This window comes from Triplophysa rosa, linkage group LG20 (assembly GCF_024868665.1).
Source record: "Triplophysa rosa linkage group LG20, Trosa_1v2, whole genome shotgun sequence".
NCBI classification, from domain to species: Eukaryota; Metazoa; Chordata; class Actinopteri; order Cypriniformes; family Nemacheilidae; genus Triplophysa; species Triplophysa rosa.
Genome location: NC_079909.1, coordinates 3,794,907 through 3,809,591, shown reverse-complemented (window position 1 = coordinate 3,809,591; position 14,685 = coordinate 3,794,907). Strand labels below are relative to the sequence as shown.

General features: G+C 37.0%; 1 protein-coding gene across 4 annotated transcripts in view; it reads left to right on the top strand.

The window, feature by feature from the left end:
• The first annotated feature begins 3,420 nt into the window (after positions 1–3,420).
• Positions 3,421–14,685, top strand: part of poc1a (POC1 centriolar protein A) — a 69,707-nt gene continuing 58,442 nt past the window's right edge. Inside the window, exons 1-6 of one of the 4 annotated variants that reach the window (XM_057362283.1) lie at positions 8,460–10,960; positions 11,064–11,148; positions 11,476–11,647; positions 12,427–12,606; positions 12,840–12,947; positions 13,021–13,136. In XM_057362283.1, coding sequence (XP_057218266.1) covers positions 10,946–10,960; positions 11,064–11,148; positions 11,476–11,647; positions 12,427–12,606; positions 12,840–12,947; positions 13,021–13,136 — 676 coding nt within the window. In that variant the 5' untranslated portion in view covers positions 8,460–10,945. Of the gene's footprint in view, positions 3,532–8,459; positions 10,961–11,063; positions 11,149–11,475; positions 11,648–12,426; positions 12,607–12,839; positions 12,948–13,020; positions 13,137–14,685 lie in introns of those variants that run through there. The other 3 variants (XM_057362284.1, XM_057362285.1, XM_057362286.1) reach the window with 3 other exon arrangements.

Genomic DNA, 14,685 nt, shown 5'->3' with positions numbered 1-14,685 from the left:
TTTTATTTGATTTTAATAAACAGAAAAGTTTTCAAAGTTTTAATTTTAGTCAACTATAATAACCTTGCTCATTAACTTCTCTTTAAATTTGAGCTGTCAAACGATTATTCACGATTAATCACATCCAGAATATAAGTTTGTGTTTACATAATATATGTCTGTGAATTCTGCATATTAATTTTGTATTTATAATCACACACACACATATAGGAAATTTTTACATGTATTTATTTACGTTTACAAATAATTTAATATTTTAACATTTCTATATAGATGTTAATTAATTTTTAAATTGTATATTTTTCTTAAATATATGCGTGTATGTGTGTGTTTTTATAAGTACAAAATGAATATGCACAGTACATGCAGACATTATGTAAACACAAACTTTTCTTCTGCATGCGATTAATCGCCATTGATCGTTTGACAGCCCTACTTTAAAAAAAAAAACATTCAGGAACAAAGACAATTATTCTAAAGTATTAAAGTCTTATGTTATTATTTCTTTACAGAAAGCAAGCTGTACTTTTTACTGTAAAGCTTGTACATTTTCTCCATTTATTATTTAATAAACTGATTATGTAACACTGTACTTTATAGTGTTTGTATAAACACATGATGATGTGCTAATACAACGAGAACTGATATGAGTCATGTCTTGAATTAAGAGTATTTATGATGACTTTAAAGAGAACGAGGAGGTCGTGTGTGTTCATTTTAAAGCACTCAGATCTTTCACAGACAGACTCTCTTGACGATCGGAAATGGCCTTGTGTTTGTGAAAGCCAAACCTACGGCATGTCATCTGATTTTTAACCTGATGGGGGATCTTCCAAAATAACAGCATGATCTGTCATGCGTATGACAAATCATTAAATATAACATGATTACAACAGAACAAATAGTGAAAATTGACATTTCTGTAAAATAAAACAGAATTTAATCACTCTCAGAGTGTTTTTTTTTTTACTTTTTTAATTGTATATGTTTACATGAAAAACGTCTAACCTAGACAACTTTCCTTCATGAATAAATAAGGCAAACAAGCTTTTTCTTGAGTTTCGGTGTGAAATATGATCCAAACATGTTTGGCAGGATTTGTGTGAGGACCGTCACGGCTCCATGTCTGAATCATCGCGGAAAAAAACCCCAAAGCGTCTTTTGAGAACCTGCCCTGGCACAACCGCTCAACACACTCATAATGAAATCTCTGCATCTGTCAATAGCACACAATTATGCGCTGTGACAGGACACTTGGTTTATGTATCTGATTTACACTTCCTCATTCATCCACAGGTGGCAAACAAGGCAGATAGTTCACTAAACACACGTCATACAGTAATGCAGAATCACAACTAATATCATTTCAGGGCCAGTTTTCAGAGGGTTTGTGCTGGGCTGATTTTCATCACAGCCCTATAATCTGCACACCTGAGCTCTTGGAACAATACTCCTTTCTGTCTTTAAAAGCTGGAATTCATACATTACATCTGTCAGAGCACGCATGAGCCGCCGTTTAATAAGCAACTTTCTCAGGAAAACTGTATGTGGTTAGACACCCGCCCTGCCTGGTATCAGTCATGTGATCAGACAGGCCATAAAACATACGTCACATCAGATTAAAGCCCAACTCCTCCAGCACTCTGTGGGCAGGGAAACTCTTTTAAAGAGGAAGGTGTTTGTGTTCCTGCTTTAGATATTTTTACTTCTAAATTAGGTAATGGTTGTTGTTTCCGGTGTTTGTGTCTTCTCTGAAGTTGAAGTACTTCAATACGGCATAACAAATATTTCACAAATGTGTTAAATGCAGAAAAATACGTGTTTTCCTGAAAAGTATTATAAAATTAGAATGACAGAACTGTTTCTCATTATTTCTTATCTCCTTAATTAGCTCCATCACAATCATCTTTCTAAAACAATTTAATAAAGCAACAGATTTGTAAAATACAGCGCGTAGTGGTGTCCGTGTGTCATATTTGTACAGTATGTGCATTTAATTCCCCCTCAGGTTCGATTAAACCATCTACTGTATATATGAGGTGTATGGTAAAAATGGACAAAACACTAAACTTTTAAGGTATTTATTGGACAAAATTGTTTGGCAAGAAAACAAGAAAAGCAACTAGCATGTGAAGGAATGGGTTTTATTCAAATATACAAAAACATACAATAACAAAAAGCTCACAGGAAATTAAGCAAACATTTTCATCAGTTTTTGATTTTATTTTATTTTATTTTTATATAATTTCATTTCATTTTCTTGACCCTCTCTTCTTGACTCAAAGATTTGCTCATGTGTTGTGTGATTTTTTCAGTGTACACTCTAAACACAACTTTGTTAATACATCTTTAATAATGTATTTGAATACAATGTAAACACAACATTTTTGTTAAGTTGGAGACAGCATGATCCATTTGCTCGGCTGTCTCATTCCACTCTCAAAGTACGTTCACTTCCAACACTTGCTAACTCCCTAAACACTTTTCTCTCAGAGAAATCACCATCGGCGGTTTATTGTACTCACAGGACAAAACAGGTAGAACACACTCTCTCTAACAAACTCACTCTCTAACCGTGTGCACTGTGCCCTATACTCATACTGAACAGTGATAAACGTCACTGTATCACACACTGTGTGTGTTTAGAACAATAGTGAAGGGAGTGAGGAAAGAGACATCACTTTTAATCTTGAAGTTAACACAGAAACAGGCATACGTTTTGAACAAGTCGTTTTTGGGTGAACTACCCCTTTAAGTAACATCCCTTCATGCAGTGTGCTTCAAAGGTGCAAAAATGCTGTTAGAAATTTGCCCAGGCAAGAATATTTCTCATATCTATCTGGGAATCTACATTATTGGTAAAGCCAGCAACTGATTTTTGCTTCCATATTATTTTGTGTTTGTGCGTGGGTGTGTGGGTGTGTGTGCGTGTGTGCATGTCCCCACTGAGATAGTAAACCAGACATGTGTGCGTGCGTGCGTGCGTGCGTGCAGGCGCGTGAGTGACAGACAGGCAGAAAAGAGAGCGTTGTTGACCACTGAACTGTTCGTGCAAATGAACTCCCTGCTTTTCATACATAAATAAATGAATATTATGTCAAAATTCAAATAAATACGGCGGATAAAAGTAGACCGTGACAACCCAGGTCAATCTAAAACTGAAATGCTTAAACTATGAAAATAAAAAAGATATTTTATTATTGATGCTATAGGGTCATATTTGGTAGGCTATATTATCATTACAAATATAACAAACACATTTGTGGAAATTTATCTTCACATGGAACATTTCTAATAGGCTTTTGTGCGTGTTGAGTGGGTTTAAGTTCACGCTGTTGCCTTTGGTAGACAACCTCCTTCAAGCACACACCCAACAAGGATGTGGAAACTTCGTGCATTCCAGAATTTGCACCCTATAACCAAAGGCACTTCTCACCAAACAACAGGCCGACTAAAAACTAACAGAATTTCATCAGAATCAGATCCAAAAAGGAGGTATAAAAAGAAAAAAAACATTGAGTACAGTGAGACGTGAGTTTTTCTCCTCTCTCAGATGTTAAGTGGGCTGTACTGATCTCTTCACTCGGGGGAGATTGTAAACAGTGTTTTGTCACGCGAACATAGGAAACCTTTTTTCTTTTCTTTAAGCAAACAAAAGCAAGCACTGTTCTCAGATTGGACTGAGACTGAACTCATTGTGCGATAGGCTTACTGTATATACTGACTGCTACTGTATAACCGTAAAGAAGAAAAGATTTTAGGTAAGAATGGCGAATTGTGTGTAATAAATAGACAATAGCTACAGCTTTACCTGGGCAGTTGCCAACATTTAAAATAGAAGTTCAAGAGATCGCTTCAGACCTTCTTGAAACAATACACGGGCGACTGGACACACAGAAGCCAGAGGGTTTTAACTGATTTAGTTGCATTATAAGGGTGCGTTTACACATGGCATTAACATGTGACCTGTATCTGGATGTTGTCCACATACACATTGAAAAGACAAGTGTAAACGCGCTTCTGATCGGAATGTCATCCGATCAACGTGTCCTGATCCAGAGGTAGTCGAGGACGCATTGTGATCGGATCTCAGTGTAATGTAAACGCAATCCAGACATCTTATCTACATTTACCGGTACAATTTCACAGAAAACCCCGCCCGCTATCATTATTCTCTCGTCTGTCCGAAACCTGTCAGACTGCGGAGCAGCTGACAAATACAGAGGAAAGTTTACTCTTGCTCACGCACTCTTGTACAGTCGTTCGTTTTCCCACGAAATTATCATGGATACTTTAACCTACAGAGGATTTATGTCAAATCACACGAGATGTTTTACTTGACCACTTCAGCTGTATCATCGCTGTATTTGTGACTGCCATGAATGGCGTTGACTCGCACACAAAGCGCCAGCTTAAAACGCATCATTTGTTTATTTTCATGTCACAGACACGAATGGCAACACTATACCAGCTTGTTTCTAACATACGTTTGTGTATTTACTGTAGCCTATACGGCGTAATCAACTCCGGTTGGCCGAGGGCTGCTGCCGCTTGTGTCTCGTACGGCTCTCACTAAATCCTTGGTGTTTCGAGTCTGACGGCATCACCCAAACGTGTTTTTTCATCCATTTTAACAATCATAGGTAGTTTAGATGGTTAGAGTAAGGTTAGGGTTAGGGTGTGGGTTAGGGTAAAGGTTTCGTAAGACTTGAAACAGCAAAGATTTAGTCAAAACCAACAAGCCACGCCCACGGATCTCACTCGAAAGTACCGTCCCCTGAAGACAGATTAAGCGGCAGACGGGCAGCTTGAAACGGAGCTCTGAATACACCGTATATCATTTACACACAGAAACAAGATTGTATAGTGTTGCTAATAGCTGATGTCAGTAAGCACGCTATTTAGGGCGCAGACCAAAGAAACGACGCGCTGTCACTTTCAGCCGAACCAACCCAAATAGCAGTGGTGTAAAGTATTGGAGTAAATGTACTTAGTTACTTTACTTAAGTATCTTTTTGGCTACTTTGTAGTTGTACTGAGTATTAAAGATATTAGCAACTTTTACTCTCTACTTAACTACATTTTTGAACAAGTATATGTACTCTTTACTCCACTACATTTGTAATGACTAATGCAATTACACATTACATTTTGCATGACACCTATCTTATAATTAATATTGCCATTTACGGGGCAATGAAGGTACNCATGGCATTAACATGTGACCTGTATCTGGATGTTGTCCACATACACATTGAAAAGACAAGTGTAAACGCGCTTCTGATCGGAATGTCATCCGATCAACGTGTCCTGATCCAGAGGTAGTCGAGGACGCATTGTGATCGGATCTCAGTGTAATGTAAACGCAATCCAGACATCTTATCTACATTTACCGGTACAATTTCACAGAAAACCCCGCCCGCTATCATCATTCTCTCGTCTGTCCGAAACCTGTCAGACTGCGGAGCAGCTGACAAATACAGAGGAAAGTTTACTCTTGCTCACGCACTCTTGTACAGTCGTTCGTTTTCCCACGAAATTATCATGGATACTTTAACCTACAGAGGATTTATGTCAAATCACACGAGATGTTTTACTTGACCACTTCAGCTGTATCATCGCTGTATTTGTGACTGCCATGAATGGCGTTGACTCGCACACAAAGCGCCAGCTTAAAACGCATCATTTGTTTATTTTCATGTCACAGACACGAATGGCAACACTATAGCTTGTTTCTAACATACGTTTGTGTATTTACTGTAGCCTATACGGCGTAATCAACTCCGGTTGGCCGAGGGCTGCTGCCGCTTGTGTCTCGTACGGCTCTCACTAAATCCTTGGTGTTTCGAGTCTGACGGCATCACCCAAACGTGTTTTTTCATCCATTTTAACAATCATAGGTAGTTTAGATGGTTAGAGTAAGGTTAGGGTGTGGGTTAGGGTAAAGGTTTCGTAAGACTTGAAACAGCAAAGATTTAGTCAAAACCAACAAGCCACGCCCACGGATCTCACTCGAAAGTACCGTCCCCTGAAGACAGATTAAGCGGCAGACGGGCAGCTTGAAACGGAGCTCTGAATACACCGTATATCATTTACACACAGAAACAAGATTGTATAGTGTTGCTAATAGCTGATGTCAGTAAGCACGCTATTTAGGGCGCAGACCAAAGAAACGACGCGCTGTCACTTTCAGCCGAACCAACCCAAATAGACGAGAACGATGCAAGTGGTCGCTTTTGATCATAGGAACCTAGGCCTATTTATGTGATTATTTTATGTGTCCGTGACATGAATAAACAAATGATGTGTTTAAAAACACCGTTAGAGTCTGTGTGTGTGTGTGTGTGTGTGTGTGTGTGTGTGAGTGCGTGTGTGTGTGTGTGTGTGTGTGTGTGCGTGCGCGCGCGAGAGTGAAACCCGCCACAGCTCAAGTACAAAAGCTTGTGTCATTTTACAAACGTCCTCTGCTTATACTTTCACATATATGATCATTAATCGTTTTAACCATGGTTTACTTCCCACCGCTGCCTCGAGTTCAACATGGCTGCGTATCAAATCTGTAACATGCTCATCCTCCCCGTTATACGTGTTGTGTGAAATCGGTCCGTGTATCATCTGATCATTTGATTATTCCATTCAATATAACAGACGGAAAAAGAAAAAAACAGTCGATATTTCGTTTTTCCGTTTTTCTGTATGCACAAAAAATAAAAAAAGATTGTTTTTCTTCTTATTTCAGCTTTAAAAGGGAAATCCAATAAATAAATTAACCAAAACGAAATAACGACCCTAATTATAGTTTTTTCATTTTTGGGTGATTTCCCAGGGTCTTCTGCGCGCGCACGCTTTGCGCATGCGCAATGTACAGCGGTTTACCGGGATCAAGTGCATGCGAACTTGCGAAGCTCGAAATGGAAAAGAATGCATTTGCAGATGCTTTGTTTGTACTTTTCACTCCCAGTAAAAGAGTCACACTGAGAGAGGAGGACATGACGGTGGAAAATATTTCAAAAATATATATTGAACAATGCCGTTCACATACAATACTTTCCAGAGGTTACAGTCGAAGTTTGTTAGCATTATTGCTTTTAATATGTGACATTTAAGTAAACAATTAAGTAGCCACAGCTGTCTTGCAGCAGCAAATGTGTAAATCCATAAATTACTTTTGTAATTTAGAAGTTATGTGACGCGAACAGTCCCTCCCCCCGTAACCTCACTCAACCGAGTTCATCAGGTTCCCCAGCTAAAACTACTGTCCTGCTATAGAGTAATTCATAAAAGATGTTCAGTTTGTGTTGAAACTGTGAGGTTTTTGTTTAGGCTAGTCATTTGCACTATTACATTACATCAGTTTTAGCTAAATTAACCAAGTAAACTGCCAAATGATTGTAGTCATGTGCCTATGTCTATGTAGGCAATATTTTCCATTATGCAGATTTTTTGGTTTAAAAATTTTTAGGTAACATGCCAGAGCCTGTACCTCACGGAGGGACAATAATAATGTTGCAGTGTTCCCCAGAGAGCATGCATGGCCTCTTTTCCGACATCTCGTGATATGTCATATTATTAATAAACATTTGATTAATATGAAACATGTACAGCTCGAGTGAAGCCATTGTAAATGATAACTGATCGATCGCGAGATTCGTGAAGAGCTCTAGGCGCGGCTGCCGCGCTGACACAGTGCGCCTGCGCGCGCAGAAATCCATGCAAAAATCACCCAAAAATGAGAAAAACAGTAATTAGGGTCGTTATTTCGTTTTGGTTTATTTATTTATTGGATTTCCCGTTTCAAGATGAAATAAGAAGAAAAACATCGTTTTTTTATTTTTGTGCATATACAGAAAAACGGAAAAACGAAATATCGACTGTTTTTTTTCTTTTTCCGTCTGTTATATTGAATGGAATAATCAAATGATCAGATGATACACGGACCGAAATCTCCCCGCACCGGGGCTATTTTCAAAAAGCAGGCTTATTAAAATAATGGGCGGGAAACTATAGAGATCCGATCACATTATTCAGATGTGAAAGCCACTTGTTGACAAGTGTAAATGCGCTGTGTCTTGATTGTCTGAAGATCCGATCTGCTTGTTCGGATCACCGAGATCGCATGTTAATGCCAAGTGTAAACGTAAATCCCACTCATGATTCTAAACTTTAGTTTAATCTCTTAAAAGACCATCTTAAGCTAGCCTGCACTTTGAAAAACGCTAGGTTGTTAAAAATATGGTCTATTAAAACTGTGTATTAAATCCATTACATGCTATACATTTTTTATGTAAATAACATGTCATTTGGATTTGTCACAAAAAATGAATTTGACTTCAACAGACACACTGCAAAAACAATATTCTTACTGAGTGTTTTTGTTTTGATTTGTAGTACAAATATCTAAACATTCTAAAATCAAGATGCACTTTCTTGACAAGAAAAGTGACCTAAGATATTTAGTCTCTTTAAGGAGGAAAATATAAGTTTATGGTAAAAACAAGCAAAAACCCCTCTCTCCCTTAAGAAATCCCTTTCTCACCCCATTGGCAGATTTTGTTTGCTTGTTTTTACTATGAACTTACTTAATTCTTATATTATTTTTTATAAAACAAGACTAAATATCTTAGGTCACTTTTCTTGTCAAGTAATTGTATATTGATTTAAGAAGTTTTAGAGATTTTACTAAAAACAAGACAAAAATGCGTAGTAAGAATGTTATTTTTTGCAGTGCATGTAAAGCCTCATCATTCATTCCCAAAAGAAAAATAGGTTTCTCTATAGGTTTGAAAAATGAAATACATTTACATTTTGCACTCCTCTAGTAAAAGTCTAACATTTGCCTTTACCTTATTTACCTTATCAATACATCAACTTTCATGACATAAACTTATAGGTAAAAAGTGAAACAGGTTTAATATTAACTCTTAAAACATCTTAACATTCTTAGAGAGTTCAAGGCCTGCATGAATCAAAGTACAGATGAGGTGTTTGAGTAACACTTCACCTGGAGCGACAACAACTACACTTTAATGTAATGTATGACACAACAGTAATGTATGAATGTTTAGTAGAAACCAGGACAATTAACCACAATCCTTTGCTCCAAAAATGATGACTGTTTTAGGGACCGCTTTAAGAAGATGGAGAAAATGGTTAAATGTTTTTGTATTTTGATTTATTTGCTTGTTTGTTTGTTATTTTTACTATTGTATACTGTACTGTATAGGCCTATATATGCCTCAGTGTAATTGTAGATTTGTTGATCTGGCATGTCATCTTTTTGGCAATTGCACATTTCCTATATAGATAATGGATATGGATAATCAAGTTTACTGCAACAAATCTAGATATAAAAAATGTTTCCTCATTGAAGCTCTCATTGACAGTAACAGGAAACTTTCTGTGTCTTCAACGAAACTAAACATTAAGTACGTTATGTGGTGGTAAGGAAACATCTTGTTTATTAATGTCAGTAAAATCCCCTTATTGTTCCTCAAAAGAACACAGAAGACACTTTGTTCTATGCTTCATCAGTAGTGAGTCATGTATTAAGAGTAACAAAATGAATTATAAATGAATTATGTAGTGTATAACAGCACATACACCATACCAATTATAAGATTTTATTCATCAATAAGGAAACGTTCTGGATTCTTTTATTAAAGCATGTGTCACCATCACCTTTTTTCCTCACAAATAATGAACTCTCACTTTGTCTTTTAAATAAACTGTGTTGACAAACAATTCACACTCAGTGGAGAATTGGGTGTTTCTTCTTTGGATGAGTTTAATTTATACTAGTTTAATATAGTTAATCTCACATTGTTATCACGTCCTACTGTCCATGCTGTAAACTCACTGCCTAAAAACTGCTTGTCACTCCTGCCATCTAGTGGTTATTATTAAAACCACTTATAAAATAATGTAAACAAATGGCAAAAAGTCTAAGATAAAAGTCATAATTAAAATAGTTTAATATTCACTTCATATTCAGTAAGCAACATTTACTTACAAAATTTGTGCTCTCTTTTTTTGCCTTAGTATGTCACATAATAAACATAAAACTAAAATCTCGATACAAACACATACATTGTACTTATTTGTACAATTTGTTATTCATAATGAAAGTATAAATCAGATAAAGATCAGCAGATGACCGTTCTGGTTCAGTTACATGACCTTACCCGATTTAATAGATGAGGTCAAAATAAAAGTCACTTTTTTAGCATGCAAATTATATTTATTTTGTCAATTCCATAATTTTGATAGGTTTAATACATTTTTTTATTTTAAAATATTGTAGGCTATACATATGCATAAATGTCTATTGTATGAACAAACACAGTATTGCCTTTTAAAACAGTAGCTAATAATTCTCTAAACTCAACGACAAAAGCCAAACACACAATGCTGGCTTTTATTTACAGTGTAACTCTTCTGCCAACGTTTGGACTCGCTGTTTTAACTGATTTAGGATTTATCTGATGTTCATCATGACTTGCAACTTTGACCATTATGATCTGCTCTCTCAACACTGAGTGAGCGCGTCCCCTTTAAGAGCGTGCACGGAAGACGCGCATGCGCTGACCGCGGCGGGTAAAATGAAAGCCGTTAACGACTGGTCTACAGTCCTTAGCAACCGATTAGCTTCTAAACACCGGAATAAACGGACGAACAAAGATGCAGACTGGTGTTTAACAATTATTTTGTCTTAGTTGACGGACGTTTTACCCTGGAAATGCTAACTTGACAGACTTTAAGTTTAGCTAGCTTGTCTTCTTGCATGTAAACAAACAACAGACTCTGAATGACCTTTAGTAATAATCCTAATTTTCAACAGTTTTCTTTATAAATTAACGTGAAGTTTCCATTGACCTTTACGGAAACTTTCTAAAGCTTTCGTATTCCTAGCTTTTTTGTATTTAGAGAGAGGTCTCATCATCTGACAATGAGCTCTGTCCTGGTGAGTGCTGCAAAACAATCAAATGACAATGCAATCACATACATTTTATACTTGGTCTTTACTACTAGAAATATTATATGTCGTATGAATACCTTTATATCAGGATGATCCGACCCTTGAGAGACATTTTAAGGGTCACAGAGATGTCATCACAAGTGTGGATTTGAACTCGAATATGAAACAAATAGGTAAGACTACATGCGATTTATTCATCTTGTGTCTTTTTCTCTTTGATTGACACTGATTTACATTTACACTGATACATTTGCACTTCATGTAAAACATTAAAGAATGAATTATAACGTTTATTAAATATGATATAAATATTACACAATTTCTTATGGAAATAAAAACTAATACATAAATAGTTCACTTAAACAGCTGGGTAACTTCTCTTGAATAGATAACAGGGTGGTCAAGGCTGTTGGTCAACATTAAAACTCATGTTTTTTACTTAGACCTTTTTAACTTTATTTCAGAAAAAAATATTTAAACAAATGTTTTGTTTATTCCAGCCACTGGCTCTTTGGACTCATGTATCATGATCTGGAACATGAAGCCTCAGATGAGGGCGTATAGGTTTGTGGGACATAAAGATGCTGTGATGTCCGTTCAGTTCTCACCCTCTGGTCATCTGGTGGCTTCTGCATCCAGAGACAAAACGGTCCGGCTCTGGGTTCCCAGTGTGTGAGTAATAAACCTTTCTTTCCTTCCTTCCTTCCTTCCTTCCTTCCTTCCTTCCTTCCTTCCTTCCTTCCTTCCTTCCTTATAAAACGGTCAGTTCTGGTCCTTGATTCTCATTGGTTGAGCCGAGTTCTAAGCCGTTATAAAATACCCCCATTTATAACTGCTGACCGCATTACAAAGCCTAAATATCACTTTATTTACTTTGTTTTATGACACCTTGCTACGCATATGGACGCTTCACGTCGTGCCACAACGCCCTTAGCTGTTAGGGCTTATTGCTTTATTTTATAGTATAGAATTTAGAATACTTAATTCGGGGAACTATTTTTTTGCAATGCAATGTCTAATGCAGGCAGTAGGTGGCAGTAAAAACGAATTTATTTGAAAAACACAGTCTGTAGCCAAGCAGTTCTTTGTTTGTTTAAAATAAAAAAAGGAATTCTCCCGTAAGTGTTTTCTTTGCGTCAGTGGGATGCTGGATGTAGGTGTTGATACAAAAGCTACTTCAGTAAGGCCTGTTAACCCTGACTGCATTGTTGGAGAGAAGACTGTGACTGTGTAGGCAAGGACTCCTCAATATACAGTAGCTAATGTGTGAAAGCATAAGGCACACTAGATGTTTCACACAAGGCAGTTACATCATCTGCGTCAGGAGAAATCGCTTTTTTTTCTAAGTCACAAAGAACTACAGTGAAAAGATCAAGGTGGAGAAACAGTAAGCGGCTCCATCTAAGAACTGATCCATGTTATATCTGAATAAGATTTTCCAATGGTTTTAGGAAAGGGGAATCCACAGTATTCCGAGCCCATACTGGAACGGTACGAAGTGTAAACTTTTCAAATGACGGCCAGACCCTTGTCACCTCATCTGATGACAAAACCATCAAAGTCTGGACTGTTCATCGGCAGAAGTTTCTCTTCTCCCTTAACCAGCACATCAACTGGATTCGCTGTGCCAAGTAAGTGACTCCCAATACTACTGACAGATTTAACACCGCGCTAACATAACAGGATTCCCGTGGTCAGGGACAACGTGGAATAATCATGAAACGATGCAGATTTCCAAATGAAATTATTTAATTAAATATACAATTTCTTTAAGAACTCTCCATCAAGTATCATCTTAATCTTATTACGTAATATGATTTCATTTTGGGTAAACTATTGCTTTAACTTGTTTACTGTCTTTTAGGTTCTCACCTGATGGCCGGCTGATCGTTTCTGCCAGTGATGATAAAACAGTGAAACTGTGGGATAAGAACAGCAGAGAATGCATCCATTCATTCTGTGAGCACGGCGGGTGAGTGGCATCACATGCTGTCTGAATATAGTGCTCATGACACAAACACAGTCATCCCTGCTTTTGTTTTCAGATATGTGAACTATGCTGACTTTCACCCGAGCGGCACCTGCATCGCGGCCGCGGGCACAGACAACACGGTGAAAGTCTGGGACATTCGCACCCACAAACTCCTGCAGCACTATCAAGGTAAGTGTCACCAGAACCGCTGGATTCTGCAGCTCGACCTCTGGTTATCATGTTCTTCAAACAGGAAAGAAAGAATGACAATAAATAAACAGTAAAGTACAACGTTTTTAATTGTGAAAGTTTGTGGAACATGGTAAATGTGTCTGATCAGAACCCATGAAAAATATTGCTCACTTGCAGTGATAGTAAAAAAATGCTTCTTATTTTACTTATTAATAGTAATGTTTTTGTTTTAATCTTTGTTTTCATTTTTGTTTTAGTTTAAAAAAACTATTTTGTGTGATATTTCTAAAATGACTTATTGTTAGGGCTGCAAGATTATGAAAAAAAAGGATTCACCTCATATTGTAATTACAAATATTATTGTCGATTTCTAGATTTTACTTTGAAGCTTTGAAATGTTTTATAACTTTCTGTGAAACAGCTGCATGCCATATTCTTTCTATAAACATCCTAAACAAAACAATATCATGTAAATAACAAATAATTATGGGAGTTATGTTCTCATTCTGTGCCCAAACACACTGCCGAAATGCACAGAAATGAGCGCAAATGGACAGCTGTAATTGAGGCTTTCGGCGATTATGTAATGGTTTCACCTGTAATTGTAATACCGATTAGTTTTTCGATTAATTGCGCAGCCCTTCTTATTGTTATTGGTCTTATAAATATTGTTCTATTATTTCTCTTATATAAGCAGACATATATGATGGGGAGATGAAAATACCGCATAGGAGGAATGACTCCTATTTGTATTAAATTATACCTAAAACGCATATATTGATTTGCTGAAATAATGCTTTTTAGCTAACCAGATATCACATCAGGCTTACAGTGGAAACGTGTCTTGATATTCAATACAGTCAGTGACCTGCCAAATGTAGTGCTTGACTTCATGGATGTTTTGGCTTAGAAAGCAGTTTACTCTGAGGATCAATAAGGACTAAGTGGTGATAGAGCTTTCATGATATATAAATAGATTTTACATTTGGCTAGAGGTCAAACACAGGACCACAGCGTGCTGTCATTGGCTGGCGTGCGTCCCGGGACACAGCCAGTGCAGTAGGTGAAGAACAGATCTTTGTGATTGGAGAGCTTGACTCATGCACTCGATGCTCCGGTGTCTTTATTTACCCTCGGCATCAGTGACATCATAACTCTGGTCTGTGATATCCTCGACACTGAAGGGCTGTCAGCACCACAGTTTAACTCGATGCTTAACCATTGAGTTAAAATACTACAGTGTTGTGCATAATAAGATCAAAACATATTTTCTTTCAAATTGTATGCAAGAGCTTACCGGTGGACACGAGTACATTTTCTAATTCACAGTTATGTTTACTGAATAAGTAAAGGACGCTTCCCATTATACTAGGATATTATTGCCAGGGGTTGCTGTGAGGTTGCAGACGTGTTCTGGATTGTTGCTATAAAATGGTCTTGTACCAATAGTAACGAATGTAAATAAATAATTAAACAGAATGGCAAACATTAATATTAAAAGAATTAAATATTTCATTTTAGTTTCACAGAACATACAGTAAGTGCT